This window comes from Calonectris borealis, chromosome 3, assembly GCF_964195595.1.
Source record: "Calonectris borealis chromosome 3, bCalBor7.hap1.2, whole genome shotgun sequence".
Classification (NCBI taxonomy): Eukaryota; Metazoa; Chordata; class Aves; order Procellariiformes; family Procellariidae; genus Calonectris; species Calonectris borealis.
In genome coordinates this window covers 91,926,978-91,951,647 of record NC_134314.1, presented here as the reverse complement: position 1 = coordinate 91,951,647, position 24,670 = coordinate 91,926,978, and the positions used below count along the sequence as shown (strand labels likewise).

Genomic DNA, 24,670 nt, shown 5'->3' with positions numbered 1-24,670 from the left:
AGAACACCTTTATATATAGGGTGGATGTGTAGCAGTGGCTTGCAGTGGCTTAATTTATATTTTTAAAATCCATTGGGTTTTGTCATTGGTGCAGATGGTGGTCAGTATTGCTGAGGATCTGTTACGAACTGCTGCACAAAACAGCAGACTCTCCTTGCAGCGGACTCAAGCTGGATGGCTTTTACTTGGAGCACTTATGACTTTAGGTTTGTAAAAAAGGTTGCTTTTGTTTTATTTTAATGCTTGTTCAACTTTTCTGATTATCCCCTGTGGCAAATGGTCTCAACATATAATCAGTCCCATATCTAGCACAAGAGTATTTATACCAAGGGAAACAGAGTGTTAGTGCATTTATTTCGGCAGTGTTTTTTATGCTGGGGAGAAGTGAAATATTAGTGTTTATGTAAGCTGAAGGATAGTAGAAGGTGTCGTACCTAAAAAAAAATTCTGCTCTGCTTTTAGAAACCCAGCCTTTAGTCATTCTATGAAAAGGGCAAAACTGCACATACTCTTCCTTCCTTAATACTCTGGTGCAGAAGAAATGGACTGTAAATAAAACATAATGAGCATTTCAACAAGTTGTGCCTCTGGACAGGCAACAGTACTGATTAGAAGTGTTATCAGTTTAAAAGCCATTCAGTTGTCTTTTAAAAAAGCCAGCCTCATGTTCATATCTGCCATCACAGATATACCAGAAGTGATATTTTGAAAGGTTATAAGTATACTCTTGAATTTTGCAACAGTAGTGTGTTTTGTTTGGGGTTTTTTATACTGGAAAATATGATAAAGTTCTGATGCATTCTGCAGTATTTTGATCTCTCAGCAAATACCATTTTGTGTTTCATGTTGCTTTTCTAAATTGTCTCTTTTTTTGCCAGCTTATTGACATGTTTTTCTAACAGTGTAGCCGTATTTTGGTTGTTCTTCTCCAATATATTCTTAATGTGCTTGCACTGGATCTTCTGGAGCTTTTTCAGACACTTTCTTTAAACTTGACCATTAAACTAGTTACATAATCAGTAACTCAGTTATTTTTCTACTCATTTTATGAACAAGTTAGGATAGGCTAAAGAGCTTGCCTTCAAAATAGTAATATAAAAAAATCAGAAGTCAGAATAAAAAGATAGTAAAAAGACAGTTGGCAGTGGTTACATATTACATGACAATGTATAGAATTGCCTGTTTCCTATTTTTAGTACTGATATCAACAAACAGACTTCCTATACTATTTATTTGCCACACTTTCAACCTAGAAATGAGAATGAATTTCCTTTGTTTTTTGTTGTTCAAGTAGGGAGAAAAGGAAGAGAAGTGAAATAAGAGAAAAATAGCTTAAAGAGCAAAAGCCTTCATGACAGATTTTTCACACTTAGTTAAATATAAGTTCTTATTATACTGTCACTTTATTTTTTTGCATAGGTCCTTCTGTTGTTCGGTATCATCTGCCTAAGATGTTGCTGCTATGGCGAAACGTGTTTCCACGTTCTCTGAAGGAGTTGGAAGCAGAGAAGGCAAGAGGAGATTCTTTTACCTGGCAAGTAACGCTAGAAGGCCGCGCTGGAGCTCTGTGCGGTAAGAATTTCAAACTTTGAGATTACAAGTATGCAGTAAACCGAAACTTGATCCCAAGTATTACAGAGAGAACTCTCGTAACTTCGCCGCTTTCTTTGAAAATGAGTAAGTTGTGTCAGATTTTCATCAATGTGACCTGGTTTTGGCATATAGTTTTATGAACATGTCACACAGTCTTTGAATAAACACTTTCAATTGCTGCTTTTTTGATATTCTCTTAGGATCTGTATCTTGCTCATGCTTTATGTTTGTTTGTTTCAGTAAAATTTTAATTTAAACTATTTTGTTATTAGCTATGAGAAGTTTTGTTGCTCACTGTCCTGAGCTCCTTACTGAGGATGTGATCAGGAAATTGATGACACCCATAGAATGTGCCATGACAATGATGTCGCAGTAAGTAGGCAGTTTTTGCTCTTTATTCACTTTTGTCTTTTCCCGAAACTGAAATACTAGAACTGATTTGTTTTAATTCATATTCTGACCTACTGCTGCACTGTTGCTGCTTATCCACGTTGAAAAAAACTTTTATGAGTATTGTGTTTATGGTAGTTAGCTTTGTAAAAGTATATTATTGCATAGTCTGTGCTGAAGGGCCTACCGTGGTAACTTCTGTTAACTGTGTTTTGAATTTCCAGTTTAGTGAGCTTTTGGATTCATGGTTTGCTTATCCTTGTGCAAGAAATGAGAAAACTAAGATACTGGTATACTAAATGTTAATCAATAAACTCTCCTCTTATGAAATGTACTAAGGAAAAGACTTTGAACGTGTTACAGAGTACAAGCAAAACCACAGTTGTTGGTTGGGTTTTGTGATTTGGTTTCTGCCCCCTGCCTGATTTAAAATAGAAGTTTCTTCTGAGGAGGTACATGTCTTTGATTTACAGCAGTGTGTGTTTTTTTAAAAAAAAGTTTGGTCTGTACAATTACCTCTGAAAATGCACTGATAATTGGGTAATGTTGCTGAGAGTAGTTCTCTGAACACTGTTTCCTTGTCTTGGCTAGAGGCATATCTTGTGAAAAGAAATCTGAAAATACTCTTTTCAGTAACTGCAGTATTTCTGGTTGTCTCTTTCTCTTTTGATTCTCTAGCATTCCATCAGTAATTAAAGCCCATGGAGCTCATCTCAAAGCTAGTGCAGCTATGGTCCGTTTAAGACTTTATGATATATTGGCTTTATTACCTCCGAAGACATATGAAGGTACATACATTTTTAACAGTTTTTATTAAAGCAGGAATTCTACTTCTTTTGATGTATTTTTGGTGCTTGCCTTTGAATCAGATACAAGATTCAAAATAGAATACTAGGAATCTCTAAGGGTCATGTACTATATTCCTCATCTTCTGTATGTCATCTTGACAGTATAACTACAGAGTATGAATATTGCAAAATACTGGAGTAACACTTAGAGTATAAAAGTTACAGTCCCGTTTATAGGATAGAGAGGTATGGAGATCATGTTCTGAAATCTAATTTAGGTGTTTTATGTTGTTGTTACTTAAAAGGTAGAGAACATTATTTCTTAATATACTCAAAGGGCAGATGTGAGAATGAAGATTTAGTTTTGGTTTCTGGTATTTTATTTTTTATTTATTAGGCAGATTTATTTTATTAGGCAGATTTATTTTATTAGGCAGATTTATTTTATTAGGCTGATTTATTTTATTAGGCTGATTTATGCTATTGTTATTAAATTGCCAGGCACTGTCACATGATCTGACATGATCTGACAGATTAGCTTTTTGGTTTTTGTTTGTTTTTTTTTGTTAATTCATGAAATGTAAATGATTATGTGGATGAGCAAATTTTTGCAAAATCTGGATTGTCATCCTGGAAGGGATGGCCCGATCTGTTGTTTAGAACATTGATTTGGGAATTGGGAGTCCAGGGTTCTGTTTGAAGCCTTGCTCTCAACTCTAGTCTTGTCAGGTTTACTTCTCTGTCTGTTTGCTACCTGTAAAATCGAAGTAATGGTACTTACTTTGATTTGTAACTTCTGATCACTAGCTGAAATGTTTTGGATAAGAAGCAGCAATGATTCTTTTTAATGTCGGTCCTTTTAGGATCATTTAATGCGCTTCTTCGAGAGTTGGTAGCAGAATTTACTTTGACAGACAACTCTGCTAATACAACCACATCACTCCTAAGGTCTCTTTGTCATTATGATGATAGTGTTCTTCTTGGCTCTTGGCTGCAGGAAACGGATCATAAGTCAATTGAAGACCAGGTAATAAAAAACTAGAAGAATAATGAATTATTTGCACTATCTGTCTGTGTGATGTGTGTGTGGGGGGGAAGCCTTCTAAAACTTGCCTTGTTTTTAGTCTTATTTCAGAGGTTTGTTAGATCTAAGTCCTTCCATCTACAGTGACTGTTTTGATTAAAAACTGCCTACAGCTGAGACATAAATTGCATAACGCTACTGATATGGTTGTGGTTGGTGAACTAACCTAATTTCTTTAAAAAAACCCAATGCTCCCTGCCCCCCCCCCAATCTTCCTAGTCTAGTAGTTGTTCTCTTATATATTTTTTTGAACCAGAAGAAATGTAAGTTCCACTTAACAAGATTTAATAGGTGTAGTATGAAATCTTACATTTCATTTGGAAGTGTTGACACAATTTTGTTGGCATTATAAGGAATTTGCTGCACATCTAAAAAAAAGTGAGTCTTTGAAACATAGGAATTAAAAATTTTAAAAAAAGGAAGCAAGTATTGCTATGGGAGTCTCTCTTAATAAAATTTTTCAGATCAACTGGTAATGTTGATCCAGTTACCATTTTTCATATGGCCCTTGGACAAGGAATGTAGCATAGGGAAGAATTTGTTAATGTTCAATAGTTTAGGAATCTGTCTGGTAATAGTCTTCTCTTTGCTTTCCTAATTTGTGGTGACTAGGAAGCGGCTGGCTGCCTCTTTTCAAGCCTTTTACCCTCATATATTTAAGGATTTAATGGCATGGAGAAAAATGTTTGTCCATTTGGGTATACCCACCAACCTATCTCTGTCTTCATAATTCTGCTCTGATTTTTGATTTCTCAGTGAACTGTATTCCCTAGACAACTAACTGTTCTGAGCATTTGCTGAACTGTGCCATCATAAACTTTGCAACTTAGCTTCTCAGAAATTTTTTGGTGTAAGAAGAAGGGAACTGAAAATGCCTCTTCTGCTACAGCCTACCTAATAATGACAAGGTTTCTCAGAAGGCAGCTGTCTCGATTGAGCAGATCCAAAAGCCAAGACTGATACCAAGTGTGAGAAACCAAGGGGAAACTGTTTGTGAGAAAAGATCAGGATGTCAAAGCGAAAAAAGGGTTTTATAAACTTCCCTTGTTTGTTGTGGTGGACATAGCAGACTTCCAGTGCAGTCTTCAATCCACAGACCTTTCTGGAATGCTCCTCCCTGCCCTCCTCCCCCCCCCGCTTTTTTTTTTTTTTAACCTCTAACTTGTAAAACAATGTCACTGTTGGTAACTGAAGCCCTGTAGTGCATCACAGGATTCTCTTGTGCTTGGTCACGTTTTATTTTTCAGTAATATGGAGGTCTCAACAAATGTTTGCTCTGTTTTCTGACCTTTTAAGAATAATACAGAGCTACTAGATTCTAATTTTGTTTCATGATTAAATAATTAACAAGTTATGAAAATAAGTTTTTCTTCAGAGAAAGTAGATGATTGTTTAATTGTAAATCTTTCTGTGTAGGGAAAGCCAAAACTGATCATTTAATATACTGTATTGTAACTCAATGCTCAAACAGAAAGTGAATGAATAACCTTTTTTCTTAAATGTCACTTTGTAGTCAGTGATTCAGAAGCTACTATTAGTACCAGAATTAATCTGTTTTTCTCTAATTTCCATCTCTTACTACCAGGAGTGATAGTTGGTGCATTTATCCAGCTGTTAACTGCATTGACCCTCTGGGATTTAGCTGGCCCTGTAAATGCTAATGTGCGTATGCATGGGTACACTGCAGTTGCATTCAAGTGTTTGTAAGCTATTTTGATGTTCTAAGCTACTTCATACGTGTTTTGGTTATCTCTAGTTCCAAATTTTATGTGCGAAGGTATATTCAGAAGTATTCGTATTATGTGGCATTTTGCAGCTTCAGCCAAACAGTGCGTCTGGAAGCGGTGCTTTGGAACATGATCCATCTTCTATTTATTTGCGCATCCCTGCTGGTGAAGCTGTACCCGGTCCCCTTCCTTTAGGAGTATCTGTCATTGATGCATCTGTGGCTCTCTTTGGTGTGGTTTTTCCTCATGTCTCTTACAAACATAGGTCAGTTTACATCAGTGTTCAGTTTCGGAATCTAATGCCTTGTTCTCTGGATAGTATTATGTTTCGATTTTTTTTTTTCCTTGAAATAAGAATCTACTTTGATATCAACTGTCTTTAAATTCAGAGTTCAGTATTTGGTGTTCATTGTGTCTCAGGATTCCAGAAGATGTCTACTCAGTTTAGAAATAAGGTGATTTCCTCAGTTTTGAAGTTTTGAGTTTTATCAGTTTTGAAGATTAGGGTTCAGAAGTGGAGACTAGATTCTTCTCTCCTCTTACTGCGTTTAACAGTAGTAATATCTCTGCAACCAAAATTTCCTGCAAAAATATCCGTTGCAATTAACTTCAAATCAGCCTTGAAAGCATAGGAGTGGTATCCGTTGAATTTCATTTGGCTTCCACGAGTAAGACCATTTGATTTATACTCAGCAAATGATTTTATGCATGATGAAAAAGAGGGAATGGAATACAGCTTATTATCCGTTGTGTTCCACATTACCTTTGCAGAGTTATGAGTTGTCAGGACTACTTTTGTCATTCAGTTTAGCTAATTCATCACTGAGCACAGAGTGAAAGCAGCTCTAAGACGCATTTTAAAGTAAAATTATCCTTCAGTGCAATCCTGATGGGAACAGTTTTTTCCTTGCAGTCAATCTCACTTTGTAATAAATGTAGGATAGACTTGAGGCCAGCTTGCAGTAATTCAACTTGATCTGTATCTGTTGTTAACTATGGAAAAGTTTGACTGGGGAACTGCCGAGAGGTTAAGAATGCAGATTATTCATTATACTCCTGTTCTTGGTATCTTCTAAGGAGTACTCCTCTTCCCCGTAACACTTTCCGGCATGGTTAAGTGGGGGAAAATGGAGGTTAAATGGGGAAAACAATAGGAACAATAATAGGAATATGGAGAGTAACACTATTTTGAATGGCAGTGGAGAGGCAGCATTTTTCCATTCTTGTCCTCATAGCTTTCTAGTTATACAGCCAAATGTATCTGAAGACTCACTTCCTCTTGGTAGTGTTTTCTTCAAAAGGAATAGCAAACATTTGTGGATGAACAAAAAGAACCAAGAAAGGAACGTTCAGAATAATGCGACCCTTTCTACCTAAAGTGAATACCTTCTGCTGCCCCTGAAGCATAAATTCTGTGACTGAACTTAAAAGGCCCTTTTGTTGTGTGCATTTTCTTACCAGCTGTGTTTTAGTTTGTATTTTGAAAGAGTATCACTTAAATTATGTTCTTTCCTTTGTTTTAGATTACAGATGTTGGATCACTTTGCTGAATGTGTCAAGCAGGCTAAAGGTGTTCGCCAGCAAGCTGTGCAGCTTAATATCTTTACTGCTGTTCTTAGTGCCTTGAAGGTAAAACTTGTAAACTTGTAATGGATGCCAAAGTTCTGCAGTTTGATTCATTGATTTGTATTCGATACAAAAGGCTGTTAGAAGAATGTTACTAAAGTTACCACTTAAACATTCAGAAGTTTGAAAATACCAAAATTGAATTTTTTTTCAGATATTAGCGTGACATCTTGTCTGCATATATCAGTAAAGAGAACAGACGAGGCTCATGTGGTCAGCATTCTATAGTATTTAGACTGTCTTTTTTTTTTTTCTTTTTCAATCTTGTAGTTTTATTTGCGCTGTACTCATGTATTTAAGTACTTTGTCATATATATTCAAAAAACCCCTCATGTCATAGAGTATTGTGCAGATGAGGCTCATGGAAATAAAAACAAAAATAGATTTGGGTTTCCATTTTGGATGTCTTAATTTTTTCTTCTTAAGACTTCCTAATATTGCATAGAATTCTAGATGCTTATGTCCAGTCCCACTGACTTCAGTTACAGCTCTGTGTTCTCGATCTACACTTGGAAATCCAACGTCATGCTATCAAGTCAGAAAACTAGACAGCAAGTCACAAATAATATTCTTGAGAAATACTTGGTTTCAGTGACTTGCATTGCCTCAAGGCTTTGTAGAACAGTGTCTCTAAGTGTAGGATTTTCTTTCTACTAGTCAAATTTCTTAAGGCATCTCTATTTTTTTTCTGATGCTGTTTTATATAGTTTCCAGTTCATGAGTCTGTCGGACAACATTTGTCATTGTCATCGTTGTTCATCTTCAGAACAACTAAGTCCTGTGCACTGAGGAAGCTACCCTCATAGAAGTGCCAGCCTGTAATTAAAGATTGGATGAGTTTCTTCTTGTCTGACTTTTGCCATACAAAAAATGGCTGCCTAGTTTAAGCTGATTGTTACCGGGGCTCCGTGTCCTTGGTTGATGGGCAAAATAAATTGGCAAAACAGCACCTCTCTACTTGCTTTATTCTTAGAAATATGAACCATGTTGCTATAAGTTGAAAAGTAGATTCTGAGACAGATGCCTGGAATTTCCCATGCCATGCCAAATGGCCAAAGAATTGTCAAAATTGAGCTGAAATGAGGATTTCAGAACTGAAAATGAGAATCTGTGGTAGAGCCATCAGCTTCTTCCTCTACAATACATGCAGTGTTTGTACTTTACCTGTGTTTAATTATTTTTCCCAAAGTAAAACACTTCTTGAAAGTTGTAGTGAAAGGTGACGTAATGAAATACGGGAACCAAAGAAGCTGCAGAAGCAGTGTTTAGTGTTATTGTTCTGTAGAATGTTCATATAACAGGCTGTATAAATGTTTGCAAAGATGTGATTATTAAGAAAAAAATATTTTCATGTACCTAAAATGTCTTTAATTTAAGTGATTGTTGCAGAAACATAACTGAGCTGTGGTTTTCCTGTCTGACAGAAAGAGATGTTGCAGTTAGATTTTAAAGCTTCTCTCTTTTTGCTGGGGTATCCTGTGCAAAGCTAGCTCAGATGCAGTAGCACTAGGGTACATGTAGCACTGTAAGTGCTGGTGCAACAGGTCTTCCTGTATGTGAAATCGGTAGAGTGTTGGCAAACATAAGATTGAGTATGTTGTTGATTGTGAGTTTTAAATATTTTCAACCAGTATATTTTAGAATAAATGACCATAAATTTAAACAAAAGTAGAAGTGCATAGTTTTTAATTGAAGATCTCAAATATAGTAAAATTGCTTTTATATCTTCCCTTTCTCCCCTGCTTTGGAATGGTTTTCTTTTTCATATTTTTTTCATGTAGGGTTTAGCTGAGAATAAAAGCACGTTAGGACCAGAAGAAGTCCGCAAATCTGCTCTGACGCTGGTGATGGGTGCCCTTGATAATCCTAATCCTATTTTGAGATGTGCAGCAGGTGAAGCTCTTGGCAGAATGGCTCAAGTGGTCGGAGAAGCATCTTTCATTGCTAGAATGGCTCAATACAGTTTTGATAAGTAAGTTGGTTTTGATTCAGAAAAGGAAATAAAAGTATAATTTAATGTGGTTTGGAAGGTTCCTCTACGAAATACCATATTGATTATTCTCTTCTCTTCATGCGTGACTGCTATGATTATGTAGATCTAACAAACTTTCAAAGAGAGTCTTCTCTTTTTGATTTATTTAATGTGATTCTTACAGGAATAAAAGCTGAGTTGTTAAAGTACTTGGAACATGAAATGATACCAATGAATAATTTTTGATGAGTTACTTGAAGGGGACTAAACTGCTTCAGATAGATAAACGCAGCTTACACTAAGTATGTCTGTAATATGAATTGTGTGATAGTGGTTCTGTTTCATCAAAACATCCTCTTTACATATTGATTTAGCTTATCTACTGGCCCATAATTTTTTTCCATATTCGGTTGTTAATCTCAGGTCTCTAGAAGGATGTTTGGTAGATATAACAAGACAACATGTTTCCCAATTTTTGGCTTAAGTTTAAGACATCAGCCTATCTGTGAATCAGAATGCACCTGCCTCAGGGCTGCAGCCCATGTTTTTGGCTGGCCAGGCTGCATGCACATAGCCTCAGTCCAGCTCTTCTACCTCTGGGTAACTCAATTTCATCTTGTAATAAATCATTTCATCTTGTAATAAAGTACATCATCTTTACTGTCTTTCCTTGAATTTCTATTACTGGGACTATTTCCTTGGTTTCTTACCTAGGATTCAAGTTGTCAATGGTTGCCAGTCTGTTGACACTGTCAAATAATTTTTTTATATTTGAGATCTGCATTTACTTTGTTGTTCACTGATGGCTAAGAGCATGCTTGCCTCTCATATACAGTCAACAAGGAAAAAAAAATTTTTTCTTTGTTCTAATTAGGATATTCTTCTTTTCTTTTTCTTCCCCACCCCCAAAAAGGTTTTAATTACAGTGTTATGTATGTGACGTGCATTCAGAAGCAGAAGTATTGTGGAAAATACTCAACAAGTCACTGCTTCATACAACTAGGTCATTCAGAATGCTATTGATTCTGTATAGTTTCATTAATAAAACACTATTTAAAAAAAAACACTTTTATTGGAAAAGTCATAGAACTCAGCTGTAGAAGAAAACAGCTGTATTAAAAAGTTATTCAGTTGACTTTGCAGTGGAAGACGTAGTTGTGGATTTCTTTGTCGTTTCTCAATACGTGTTGTCATTTTTCCATTCTTGATTCCTTTTTACTGCAGTGGTCTAGCAATGACTTTGCTTTTCTGATTATTAAATTAGTCTGCTGTGAAACATTGGTAAACACTAGATGCTTTTCTTACATCCTTTCACTTCCAAAACTCTTCTTCATCTATAATGTCAAGTTCTGACCAGGAAGAAAGAAAATAACTCTTAAAATATCTTTTTTTTTTTTTTCACTTGTCTTATATGTAATCCAGTTTAATAGCAATAAAGTACATTGGTTTTGCTTTTGTTGTTAAGGCTTCTCAAGATCTTGTAAGGTTGACTGCAAAATTCTGCTAGTCATTTGCACTGTTATGGTACATGAAGGGTTCTTTGTAACGAACTTAGTGAATTACATGATTTCCTTTTATTTAAACATTGATAGGTTAAAATCTGCTCGAGATGTTGTATCAAGAACGGGCCATTCTTTGGCTCTGGGCTGTCTCCATCGGTATGTTGGTGGAATAGGTTCTGGACAGCACCTGAAAACTAGTGTCAGTATTCTCTTGGCTTTGGCACAAGATGGAACCTCTCCTGAAGTCCAGGTAAAAAACACAATCACCACAAAACTACTTTAAAATGTTCAGGGTTAAAATTAAAAATTAAATTACCTGTTCAGATGTTCCTTAATAGAGATTGTCACATGTAAGCCAAATCATATGGATGTAGCATGTGCCAGGGAGCGTGAAGAGTGTGGAACTTTCCTTATAAACTCTTACAGTACAGAATCCCAAATATGTACTGCAATTATAATGTAACCTTACTGTTAGTTAGCGAGGCAGTTGCAAGTGGTCACGTTAATTCAGACTTGACAAGTGTCTGCTTGTCAGCTGAGCCAGGGTAATTCACTGTGGGCATATTCCTAACTGACTGTAATTGTAAAGCAAAATGTGTTAGTTCTATCTTAGCTGCCTAAACTAAAGTTTTTAATAACTGGCTAATGGTTAACATCTGATCAGTTACTGGAGTCTCAGGTGACGAGCATAGTTTTCTTTGCCAAGTAATTTCCGTATATGTGATAACTGTGAACGCAGTATGTCAGTACGTCATCTTTGGGCTGTCACGACAACAAAAATCTGTTGCAAGTTAAACTGCAGTTAGGGGACAGAAGGGGAACTAACAGGAGCCAAGTCCAAGACAAGGCAAAGGCAGGGAGGGGTTTCTATCCACTATGGACTATAGACGTGGAGTCTATAGTCCTCTCACAAGAGGACAACTTGACTGCTAGAAGTTGCTGGTAGAGTAAAAAGGGAACTAAACATGCTGCTGAAAGAGCAGTGCCTTTGGAGTTGCTGAATATGTATAAACACTGTGCAGTTTGGAAAGTTTCCTAAGTTGAAAATACTTGAAAATTAGGAGAATACTCTGTCTTTACTCTCCCAGGAGAAATTTGAGGTGTCTTGGTGTGTCTTTACTCTCCCTTAAGCATCTGTTTGTGGCTGCTGCTGTAAAAAGAAGAGAGTGGATACACAGAAACTGTATGGGAATATGAGTAATGGAAATTTGCCGGAATGAAAGGATAAGCTATAATGTGCTACCATGTGGTTAGGACTGTAGTAGTAGTTATGTGATTGCTAGTGCTAATGGTTTTTGGGTTGCATCAGAGAGGATTAAAAAGGAGCAGTTTTAAAGGCAGGTTTTCCAGCTCTTCCTAAGAGTCTAGCTTTGTAACCATAATATTCTTTTAACTTAGTCTTTTCAGTGCAATTGCATCATGTATTTAATGGAAGAAAATTCTGAAATAAGATCATTTAATAGGATATTATGGAGAGATAGCTTTGCTTTCAGGTCTGTCAGGGGAATTTATTTCCTATGAAACATCAGTGACCAAAAAGACTGCTCCCTTGCCCACTTCTGGCTTTGACAATTATAATAAATTATTTTGCTCTTTTGTTATTTACTTGCAACTGAAATACGTTGATCTTCCACCATTTTTTTTTCCTCATCTTGTAGTATACTGACTGAGAACAGCACTGCTTTCTTCTCTTGCACCCTTTAATAAGAAAATTAATTAGAAAATGCATATAAACCTTTCAACTTGTCATGAAAATTAGTTTGTACTGGAATGTCAAAGGCACTCCCTACTAAGGACTTTGTCAACTGCCCATTTCAGACTCTACATCCAGTTTTACAGCAGAATGATTCTCCTTCTCCTATCTTAACAGTCACTCTTCTTTTTTCCTTTTTTTTTTTTTTTAAGCGGGTTTGTTGTTTGTATTTTTCTTCCTCAAAGTGCTTAACCATTTTTTGCTCAAATCCTTTGTCATCTTCATCTCCATTATCCCCAAAACTGCTGATAAGCAGAGTATGCTAGAGATACTTAAACTCCCAGGTGATTGCTTGACATTCTGAGACTTTTGAAACACTTCTGGAGTCAGAGTAGCTAACTAGACATGTTTAAGCAAGGGTGTATAGAGCTAGGCTCAGTCTGCTTACAAAATTGTTTAAAATTCCTAAGTGTATTACTGAAAAATATTCCTTTGTTTTTTTGATAGACCTGGTCTCTTCATTCACTCGCCTTGATAGTAGATTCTAGTGGACCAATGTACCGTGGATATGTGGAGCCAACACTTTCTCTAGTTCTTACTCTGCTCTTAACTGTTCCACCATCGCATACGGAAGTACATCAATGCTTAGGCCGATGTCTTGGAGCTATAATAACTACTGTTGGGCCTGAGCTGCAAGGTTAGTGGGAATTTGAAGAGAAAACAAAAAATCTAACTTGCATAAAGATAATATATCGCAATCTTAAATGGAAGAAGATAAATTTTTGTTTGTTGCGGGGGGGGGGGGGGGGGGGGGACATTGACAAATTCAGTTACAGTCCTGCAAGAAACCTCACTTCCAATCCTAATTATGACTGGGGCTTTTTTGACTGCAGTTTGAGATTTGTATAAAGAAGTTGCAGTGATGTATGGTGTTCTGGCTAATGGCAAATTTGCATGGTAGGTAAAAGATGAAAAAACACCCTCGCTGCATATTTTGCTGCATATATTTTTGTGTATAGGTGCGGCAAGAGGCAAGATTTTTTTCCTCCCATTTTTCAACACGTGTTGATTTTACTTTTAACTGATGGCAAGAGCTTAAGTTTAACATAATTGGTAATATTGTGAACTATAACTCATTTCCACGCATTCTTGATATTCTTAGATCACTGTACCTTACTGTAGAGAATAAGATCTTGTCATGCCAAACACTATATCTGAAATTCTGTGTCTCGGATGACAAAAACATGGATTTGTAAATTTGTCTAACTGGGATTTTTAGGAATATTTCTAGGATGGTCTTTTGATGCAGTGCCAGAGCACCAGCCACTAGTGAAATTTTAACTCTTAAGTAACTGGACTTAAATTTCTAGTTATGAAAAATTTCTAGATGGTTTAATTGAACTTGTGTATCTGCTTGCTGTGTGTTAACCTTTTGATCTGGAGTGTCATTAACTTTTTAAATAAACAACAACTTCTGTAGAATGTCTTCTGTAGGTTACATTTTTCTGTAGTTCAAGATTTTTTTATAAACCTGATGCAGGTTAATTCTTAAAATACAGAATGGGATAATTTTTCAAATTACTGTTCTTTTGAATGCTTATCCTATTAGAGCAGTGCAATTCATCTAATGGAGCTAACTAAAATCACTTGCATACGTGTATGCTAGTTTAAGTGTTACCTTATATTTTAGGAAATGGTTTGGTGCATGAAATGTTGCCCATATGTATAGAATGAAAGAGACTTTCAAAATTTAAATTCAGATAATTTTACTGGTTTCATGTCCTGGGAAGATATTCTCAAAATATTTCTGACTGAAGATCATTGATCCAAAATTCCGTTTGGACAGGGCATTGCTTAACTGAGCTAAAAAAGAGATATTGAAATACTCTATAGTGTTTCTTTGAAGTTGTGTAGATACTAATTTGCAGTAGGAATTCAGAAAAGTTGCATGTTAATCTGTGAACTTTGAAGCATTAAAAATCCTTGTTTCTCAAAGGTTTAAAGTCTACAGTTGTCATACAAAATTTTGCTGTATTAAGGATATCGCATTACATCATTAGGTAACGGAGCTACAATTTCAACAATCCGTTCTTCCTGTTTGGTGGGATGTGCAATCACACAAGACCATTCAGATTCGCTTGTTCAGGCAGCTGCCATATCCTGCCTTCAGCAGCTTCATATGTTTGCACCACGGCATGTCAACCTGTCCAGTCTGGTTCCCAGTCTTTGTGTGAGTACAGAATGCATCCCTTTTGTTTCCTCAAAGTCTTATGTATGTGCTTAGCAGAGGACAGGAGAAGCGCTTTGCAAGATGTCAAGGATACCCATAGGTAATAAGCAAGCCACATTTGCAAAAACCCTGGAGTGCAATAAAAAGATGCCTGTCCCCAAGCCATTTTAGATCTTTTCAGAACGCTGCCCACATTGAAGTCACGGGGTCTGATTCTCTTTCACCCTAGATAGTACAAGATAGCAAGCATTTATATATAATATGACTGAGTAAAAAGATGCTGAAATGCTCTGTTTCCTTCAACTGATTGCATGCATAGAGGAAAGTGAGTGAGTTGGGGAAAGGTAGGAGATTTTGGATTTATTTCACCACTGTCAGCATAGTAGATCCTGACATTTAAATTCTTGTGCTGCTGTTGTTAGCGTTGCTTTCTCTCTCCGTTAGTGTTCTCTCAGCAAAACCTGGCTTAAGCCTGAAAGTGAGGCAGAGGCTGGAGCCCAAAACGTACCAAATACAACTATAAGAGGAAAGGTGGTGTGTGTGGGTGTGCATTTTGGTGTGGGGTTTGGGGTTTTTTATTACTACTATTTTTAAAATTATTTTTTAGAGGGTTCAGCAGTCCAATTTGAAAAGCTTCTCCCTAATGTCTGTTGGATGTTTTGCAAAGTTCATTATGTCATTCTTTGTGGAACTGGTGCTTCTGTGTTACCTGAAGGAGTGCGATCCTACTTACGTCAACATTGGAACTTTTTCTTAGTTCGCCATCCAGACTTTCCCTGGTGCATCCTCTCATTGTTACATGCTTCCCCACTGCGGCACTCACCCTTGCTTCCCCCCTGCGCTCTGGAGCACTCCTGGGAGTGCAGTGTGTTCCCAGAATCTGTCATTTGTCCTTCCACAAAATTTTGCATGAAAGAGGTGCAGCGTACCTAAAAGTAGGTAGGCCCTTTTATATGAATACTATGTACAACATGACAAACAATCCCTACAGCCATTTACTCTGTAAGTACTAGTAGGTAGTATTAGAGAGTGAAGTTCATATAGGAATGACGATTTTGAAAACTTTTGCCAAGGTTTTCTGCTGTCTCTTTCCTGTTCCTTTATGGTCCTCTGCTAAACAAAGCTATTTTCCTTCTCTTTTCTCATATTCCTTATTTCCAAGTCATGCTTAGTTTGAAAAGTTTTCCTCTGAATTGCCTTACGCGTTTCTTTATACTGCAAATACATAGGTATGTAGGCAACGACTGCCTTACCTACCCCATTAGCAAACTCTTCATTGCTTTCTAACTCACTTTTGAATGGAATTACTGCCAGGTATCAAAATTAAACCGCACAGTTCCGCACTGTAGTTTCATTTCTTCTTCCTGCATTGGCTTCATAACCACTAGTTGTTTGTTTTGTAACTTAAAACAGGGAATACTCTTTCCATTAATTAAATCCCCCAAATGTTCTGTGTTTTAGTTCCATTAAAACAACCTCAGTGTGATATTTAGAGGTTCTTTAAAGACTGCTTGTTTTTTCAGGACTAAAATCTTGTATATTCATATGTGGAATAAAGATCTACTGTTAAAATGCTTTATAAACTATACAACCCTTTCATTTAGGAAAGCAATTTCTATCCACATAATAACCTAATACTGAGAAAGCAAATGTGTATTTGGTTTATTAAAAACAAATTCCCCAGGGTAAATAAAGAATCAGAGTTTCTTAAAGAGCACTCTTCATCTCTTCCACTGTAGAAAAACATACAGTTCTCTGTGCAGCTACTTCCTCTCAGGAAAATAGGGACCATGCACAATTTTTCAATACGAAAAATATTTGCTTGTACTTGAGGTGATTCAAAAGGAATTAGAAGCCAGTGTTGGTTAGCAAAGAAATCTGAAGCTGTCTTATTGGGAGGTATTTATAAAAACTTATGCTATAAATTCTGTTACAAGTTTGAAATAAAAGTTTTTATGATAGCTGTCATGTGTGGTGCAGCTGATGATGGCTTTTTGTTTAAAAGAATGTGATTTACAGCTATAGCAGAATATGAGGTTGAGTAGTACTGGAGAGTGTAACAGATTGGAAAGTGTAATTAGTATAAAATCACACTGGCGCAGTAGTTCCAATATTTAAGCTCTTATCTGTTTAACCAGATAACAACTGTCAGCTCTGTATATGTCAGCTTTATTTTCACATTTGTACATTATAAAAAGTGCAGACTTCTGAACTCTCAAGGTCTTGTAAAAAGCTTGGTACCCAACAGCTCACACGTGGGCATATAATTGAAAAGTAGAATGCTGTTAGTCCTTAGCAGCACTGATTTATTGATACGGGCGTGCAGCAGTTCACTCACCTGTAATGATTCTGATTTTAGGTTCATTTGTGCAGCTCCCACTTGCTGCTTCGCCGGGCTGCAGTTGCATGTTTACGACAGCTTGCTCAGAGGGAAGCAGCAGAAGTATGTGAATATGCCATGAGCTTAGCAAAAAATGCTGGAGACAAAGAAAACAGTGGCATCAGTACGTATTTTTTTCATGTGGCATTTTTGTAACAGTTGAGTGCCCATATGTGGGCATATGTGTGGTTTGCCATCAGAGAGGGGGAAAACCCCTCCCACCCCCCCAAAAACCCCAAAAAACTAAAACCATCCCTTCCAGCTCCAGTAACTTCTGGCCACACCCCTGCTTACCTCTTGAATTTCACTTTGATCTTTACAAAAAGTTAAATTATGACTTAAACTTCTCTGCCCCACTAAGAGCGGCAGTCAAGTAGGGAACGCAGTGTATATACAGTGGAAACATTTTACAGTTTTTCTAGTATTTTAGGTCTTGCTCTTTTGAAAATTGACTTAATTGTATGCTGTTTGAGATATCTGGTTTTGTTGTATTCTGTTAGCAGCACGTTTGCTAGCCTGTGGACTTTGCTGGCTGGCTCAATTCTTACATGTATCATTTTATTCTGAAAATAGGAGGCTCAACAGTGTTGATCCGCACAGTCTTCATACGAACGTAAAATCGTGAGCTTACTTGTATTAAATCACAGCAGTTAAGTCTGTCTCTGGAAAGATTCTTTAGAGTCCAGTACTAATAGGGGTTTTAACAAATTCATGGGGTGTGTACTTTTTTTTTTTTTGAAGTAATACTATGAGGTGTTATTTGCCTTGCAGAAAATATATTAAATTAATTGCTGTATTAAAATCTTTCTAGGGTTAATTCAGAAGAAATTCAGTAACATTTTGGTGTATCATTGCCTGAACTATACACGCACAAATACACAATGTCCAGTACTAGTCTGTTATTCCAAATTTTAAAACTGAGTTACTGATTTCAGAAAAGATTTCTCATTATCATTTTGCAGATATGAATCCTTTTGCACCAGGAGCTGGTTCTCGGCGAGATGCTCATTCCCGGCATCAGGGGGTTAATATAACAGAGACAGGCCTCGAAGGTGTCCTTTTTGGAATGTTGGATCGGGAGACTGATCGGAAGTTGTGCTCAGATATCCATGATACCCTGGGACATATGCTTTCATCACTGGCAGTAGAAAATCTTTCTCACTGGCTAATGCTTTGTAAGGATGTCCTTGCAGCTTCCAGTGGTAAGTGTTCTATAATGTTCACATAAATGACAGTACGTCCTTGGTATTGGCATCTTCTGGCAATATGTGTTTGGAGCTTGTCTTTTATCCTAGTTAAGACACAGCTTATATTGTATATAGAACTTTGATTATAGTGCATTAAAACTTGCTTAGAAAAAAGAAATCATCAATGTTATGTTAAGTTTTAAAATACTGCTTTTAATCTTAAAAAGTTAGCTGCCTTAAAGTAGGATTTCCAGCAGAGAAGCAGTGTGATTGTTACTCTGACATTTCAGTATCTTAGTGAAAGCAGACATATTCTTTTTAGCCTTTATACATCAGGACCATACAGAAGGAAGAGTGCTGTACACACTCTGAACTTTCTTTTATGAGGTTTTGTGAGTTATTGATGTGATGGGTTACCGTGGTGATGAAACTTTTGCTAGTTGTTCAGCTTTGCAGACTTGTTTGCAAAGATCTTGTCCTCTGAGACCTTGTTCCTGTTTTTCAGCTTGTAGGATGGTTGTGACACAGGTGCTGCTCATTTCTCTTGCATTTATATGTGTTTATGGTATACTGTGAGTTCATCCTGAAGCTCTTTCTAAATGTTGCCATTTCCTGATGAGTAATGCTACCAATGATTTCTTTATGCAATGTAGTTACCATATATTTGCCCAGTGAGAAAGACCTTGTTTCCTGAGTTTGAAGTTGGCATGTCCTTTTCTTATTTCATGTGGGATGGGCTTTAAAGTTTTTAACATGGTTGTCCAATCTCTTATTTATTTATTAGTAGGTGAGATAATTTCTGAGAGAACCATATTTAAATAAATTTCTCTCAGCTGTACTTTAATAAGCCAGCAACTTCATTTTGAACTCCTTTAATCCAGCTAACTGGTATATGAATAAAATCTGGTTTGCTTTTTAGGCAGAGACTTATAAATCAGCCACATAAGGTCCTGGATGCCTTCTCAAAACACTCTTCTTGTGAATTGGCTTCATCCATGTTTGATTTGCCATAGCCTTTCTCTCTTTATTAAATGACTTGGCTCTTCAGCTGCTTAAATTTAGACTTTCTAAGAAGCATGCCTTAGTTGAAGTGGGTTACCCTTGCAATAATGTCTTCTTGTTCTCCTGTAATTATTGCCAGAGTAATTTTGGTCAGTATCTGGCATTTCGCTAATTTAGACCTTGCCATTGAGATTTTATGTTCTCATTTCTGAATAGCAGAAGTGTATATGCATGTTTGGTGAGTTGTTTTTGTCCCTGTTTGGATTTGGTTTTTTTAATGTGATCCCTGAAGTATTTTTGTTTTCTGAAATGAAGTCTCACAGCCACACTTAGAGAAAAGAGTTTTTTGAATGTTAAGCACATTTGTGGGTGCCATAAACTGCCTACTTGGCAGCATATCTGTCCCATGAACTGGAACTCTGTAGTTTTGTTTCAGTTTAACATGCACTCTAGCTTTTACTTGAAACAAGCTGAATAGTTCAAAGCCAAGCTGATTCTTTGATTCTGAGCCTGGTAATCTCCTTACCCTGTTTACTGGCAATTTAATAGGTTAATTTTCAAAGGTGAGAAGTTTAGATACGGGATTCAGCTATAGTTGGTATCTGTGGAGAATTAACATTACAGGAATTTATTTCATATAATTTAATCCAAATAAAGGGTAACATAGCCCAGATTAGAGGTGGAAGACATTTCTTCTGTTGATATTCCTATGCCTTTCTACATTTTTCAAATGTTGTTGTTTCAACGGAAGAATTAGGCTGTTTTGAATCTGAGTGTGAGGAAAGGCTTGACTATATCCTTAGCTGTCTTCTGCGGATTGTAACAGTGGGATTTTTTTTTTTAATTGTTCTAATTGTTTTAATTGTTAATGTTGTAGACATGAGCACTGCTGCTCCCTTGGGAGGAGGGAAGGATGAGGAATCAGAGAAGAAGGATGAGATGGACGATGATACAATGTTTACCACCTTGGGTGAAGAGGATAAATCCAAGCCTTCTGTAGCACCTCGTTGGGCAACTCGTGTGTTTGCAGCAGACTGTCTGTGCCGAGTTATCATGCTGTGTGAGAATGCGAACAAGGCACACTTTGATCTGGCACTGGCTCGTTCAGCCAGACTTAAAAACCCCAAAAGTAATTACAGAATGTGCATGTTTTGTTTAGTGGGTTTTTTTTGTTTTTTTGTTTTTTTTTTTTTTTAATTTTTGACACCTCTTTACAGCTTAAGATTACACAAGCAAGAAAAAGATATAAACAGTTATCCTTTCATTCAAATTGTTAAAAACAAAGGAAATGGCCAGCAAAAGGCAATAAAACTGTAGTTGTATAACCATTGTAGTTACCATACCATGAACACAAAGAATGCGATTTGTTGGAGGATATAAGTTCTGACAGACTGATCTACTTGGAAAAAAATACTCTTAGATTTGCAAACCTTTTCTCCAGCCTGAAATAGAAGCAGTAAACTTCTAGCTAAGGGTGAGCTGGGAATAGTTTCTCTGAGTTTAAGATAATGACAGCAATGAATTAGACTTCAGAAATTCTTTTAGCATCTCCATACTGAAGGGAAAGAAAAAAGAAATAAGGCCAGGTAATTATTGTTGTGGCATTGGTTGCGAGGTGAGGGATGTGGGAGAGAGTTATCATAAGACACGGACCCAGCTGCTTTATAAAGTTGGTTCTTTTGATATCCATGAGAGTGATAAATACTAGTTTTAAAGCTCTTGTTTTAAAGATACTCTTAGGAGTTAGAGGATCAAAATTGAGAGGTCAGAGATGACCATTTTGTGAAGAAATGTTTTTTCGAACGGACGGTGGGAGGTTTCTGTCCTTGAGTTGTCCATTTGTATTGGTTCTGGTGCATAGTGATTGTTTGCTTTCACCCATGTAGTGCTCACGAGGACTTTGTGTATGGAGGATGAATATTATGAGCATCCTAGAATGCATGAGATTAATGGATTTTAGTGTCTATGTTGTTGAGGGTGTCTATTATGGTATGGAGATTTATCAAGTCTTTGTGTTGCTTTGATGCAATCTGGTTTTGGCACTGTGCATTGGTTTTGTGAGAATCTTGTTTCTGACTTGATTTGAGGCTGAGGTCACTGTTTGAAGATTAAGAGGGAAGAGTTTTGGGAAAGTTTATTTTGAGATGGTGTTGTATTATAGAGAAAATCATGAAATAACTGCTGCTTATAGGATCCCGCAGGGGATTGCATATAATCCTGAGAATTTATCTGTCTGAATTTATTTAAAGTGAACTTGATGTGTTTGGTATCATTGTAAAAAGGAAAACTCAGCAAACTTCTACCTCCCCAACTTCAATTCCAAAATATTTAAATTTTACTAACATCTGTGATGGTCTTAAAAAGTAAGTCCAGACTTTACCACTTCATAGTTTTTAAGTGATCTCCAGTCTTTCTTTACTGACATGCCTCTGAAGAGTTTCAGCTACAAAATAAACTTTTCTTTTTTACCTTGAGACTTGAAAATATGTAGAGCTTTCATAATTTGTGGTTTTTATTAGTCACCCTCGATACTACATTTTTAAATAACTTATTTTTGTATTAGTTGTACAACATCTGGTAATTTCAAATTGCGAGTAAGGAAAGAAATAAAATGAATAAAAATAGAGAAGAATAATCCTTTCGGAAATGTTACTGAGTTATGTATTGTTCTTTTCTGCATGTTGTCTGCTGCTTACTTACCGCCTTGGATGTGGCTTTTGGGAGCAGAACTAGAGGCATACTTAGTTTTTAGGTGTTTAAATGTGACGAGGTTTTCCTTTATCAGCAGGGGTCACTATAAGCATAGGACTTGAACAGGAATTGTCTTGAAGATTTTTTTGTAGGTTTGGGGGGGATCACTAAAATTAGTTTTACTAAATGTTCTAATCTCGTCTAAGCTGCTCAGCCACATTTACATACTCTATTCAATGCAATTTCTGTATATCATATATTTCATTTTGTTTCAAATTTGTGCTGAATTTTTAAAGTTGTCTTAGGAATAAAAATCCTTGTATCGTTTGGGGGGATGGGGGAGGGGAGAAAGAAAAATAGATTACCTTCTTTCCTGCCTTCTTCCATACCCTAAATGTGGATCTTCGAAAAAGAATAGGTAAAATTTGTACATGTCAGTGAGGAAAATATTACAAATATCTGTCATGTTAGCTATCTTTTAAGTTACTAAATAGTTCTTTCTGTTTTGTTCTAAGATGACTTCTTGGTACTCCATCTCTCTGACCTTATTCGAATGGCATTCATGGCTGCGACTGATCACAGCAACCAATTACGAATGGCGGGTCTTCAAGCTCTTGAAGACATTATCAAGAAATTTGCATCGGTTCCTGAGCCAGAGTTTCCAGGCCATGTGATACTGGAGCAGTATCAGGCTAATGTGAGACCTCCTTTATAAGTTCAGGAAATTGTATATTTATGCCAATATGCCAGAATTAGCTTTGAGAACATTCTATAACTTCAAAAGACCTGTGAAGAGATTTTTGTGTGTGAAAATGTACTGAAGAGACTTTTATTTTTGTATCTCTTCCTATTTATTATAATCTAGTAGCTGATAAAATTTAAAAATTCAGTAGCTATTGATTTTTGAAAGCTAAATAATACAAGTTACATTTAATTTTTGGTAAGAGAGGCATTTCATTTGTAGAATTAGGAATTGGAAAATAACGCTGATTCAGTTCCAGATTGAATCTAATAAATCTGTTTTCTTGGGAATTAATGAATATACTTTTGTTTACATGAAACCTGCAAAAGTGTAGGAATGGGAGGTGGGAGTTGAAGATTTATTTTGGGGTATTATTGCTTTGTTTTGTTGCATAGCTTAACTCTTTCATCTCTTTTGCCTTCACTGTGTCTTCAGGATCTTTGCAAATAGTTTTTAAAGGCAGGCTTTCATCCTTTTCACTTCCTGCCTTTTTCTTCTTCCTTCTGTAGCGCTGCAACCATTGTTTCTGTCTCTTTGACTTGGTTCCTTTTGTTTCTGAAAAATGCTGCCTTATAACAACTGCCTAAAAGGCTTTTTTGTCAGAATTTGTCATTTTGGGAACTTGATGCAAATCCAACCATAAACGTTTGATTTCACATCATTATTCCTTTGGACATCAAAAACTCATTGGCTTCTTGAGCTTTAGCATAAATTGCACCTGTAATACTTTCATGATTAAAAGGGTACTCATTAACAGAAGAAAGATAATACCACATATTTGACAAAGGTAGTTGAGGCTTAAAAAGGCAATGGGCAAGCAGGAAAAAAACTAGTTTAGGACTTCTTTGTTGTTGTTTAAAGAATACTATTGCAAATGTCTGCTAGACAACAAGGATAAGTTTGGAATGTAACTGTAAAGCCAAAATTGGCAATCTTGTCTTGCTTGTTCTGTATATGTGCTTGAGCCTTAAACAAGGTGAGATGAAGAATGTTGTATCACTATTGTTTTCATTGGATTTTTAAATTTTTCTTCCTATCAACAGGTTGGAGCTGCCCTGAGGCCAGCTTTTTCCCAAGATACACCGTCCGATATAACTGCAAAGGCCTGCCAGGTACAGAGGAAAATGTTCAGATAACATAAGCCAAACTGATTTTCCTTCTTGTTGAAAGAAGGATGCAGAAGAGAAGTACTAGCAAATGGCTGGAAAATTTTGTAATCCTAAGTCGTGATGTTTTTGCAACACCTTTTGAGTCTCCTAGTAATATATTTTGTTCCTCAGAAGTGCAAAAGTCCTTTTTGGGAGCTACATGAGAAAATATTTAGTCTTTCTGAAACTAATTATGTCTCCATGTCAATTCTGCATTTGTTGCTAAAAGGAAAAACAAAACAAAACAAAAAACCCAACAACAACAACAAAAAACCAAACAAAAAAAAAGGAGGAAAAAACCCCTTGCTTAATGAGACCAATAGTAACGTATTTATTGAGATGCCTTTCAGTCCGATCAAATATTTGGGATTACTGATAATTTACCTTTAAACACTGATCTTCCATTCAGATTAATACACTGTTTTAGATTTTAGAAGCTCTGAGCATTCTCATTACAGTCATAGTAACAACCTCTCAGTGAAAATTCAGTGAACGTTTTTTTTTGTGTGTGTTTTTTCTTGTGTATGATCTTGTGCTACTGTAGTTTAAATTGGCTATCAGCAACATGGCTGTAGTAGTATCTGGTATGTGGTTTACACAGCTAAATTACTACTGTAGTTTAAAGCAGCAGTTTAATTAGCTATGCAAACATCAGTTTTAATTTTGTGTATGTGAGTTTGGTTTCGTAAATCTTGGTCCAGCAGGACTGTGATTTTTGTGTTGTTGTTTTATATATATTTCCAGCAAAACTTATAAGGATAGATCAAATATGGCATAATTTGGTATCTATACGTAGGAAAGAATATGCTCATCTTCCCTTATGGAAAATTTCTGTGCGTTTAAAGCTAGATGAAGAGGCAGTTTGCGTGAAAACATGTAACATTCTTTGTAACTTGTCAAAATTTTCCCTATTCA

General features: G+C 36.4%; 1 protein-coding gene across 9 annotated transcripts in view; it reads left to right on the top strand.

Moving 5' to 3' along the window:
• The window catches only part of HEATR5B (HEAT repeat containing 5B), a 66,730-nt gene that overhangs the window by 20,447 nt on the left and 21,613 nt on the right, over nucleotides 1-24,670 (top strand). For 7 of the 9 annotated variants that reach the window (XM_075146646.1, XM_075146644.1, XM_075146649.1 and 4 more), the window contains 16 exons: nucleotides 95-206; nucleotides 1,420-1,572; nucleotides 1,866-1,965; nucleotides 2,662-2,771; nucleotides 3,635-3,798; nucleotides 5,672-5,847; nucleotides 7,106-7,211; nucleotides 8,990-9,180; nucleotides 10,773-10,932; nucleotides 12,883-13,072; nucleotides 14,436-14,605; nucleotides 16,965-17,109; nucleotides 17,948-18,187; nucleotides 20,052-20,303; nucleotides 22,381-22,562; nucleotides 23,651-23,719. In XM_075146646.1, the coding sequence (XP_075002747.1) occupies nucleotides 95-206; nucleotides 1,420-1,572; nucleotides 1,866-1,965; nucleotides 2,662-2,771; nucleotides 3,635-3,798; nucleotides 5,672-5,847; nucleotides 7,106-7,211; nucleotides 8,990-9,180; nucleotides 10,773-10,932; nucleotides 12,883-13,072; nucleotides 14,436-14,605; nucleotides 16,965-17,109; nucleotides 17,948-18,187; nucleotides 20,052-20,303; nucleotides 22,381-22,562; nucleotides 23,651-23,719 (2,520 nt within the window). The remainder of the gene's footprint in view (nucleotides 1-94; nucleotides 207-1,419; nucleotides 1,573-1,865; nucleotides 1,966-2,661; nucleotides 2,772-3,634; nucleotides 3,799-5,671; nucleotides 5,848-7,105; nucleotides 7,212-8,989; nucleotides 9,181-10,772; nucleotides 10,933-12,882; nucleotides 13,073-14,435; nucleotides 14,606-16,964; nucleotides 17,110-17,947; nucleotides 18,188-20,051; nucleotides 20,304-22,380; nucleotides 22,563-23,650; nucleotides 23,720-24,670) is intronic. The other 2 variants (XM_075146650.1, XM_075146651.1) reach the window with 2 other exon arrangements.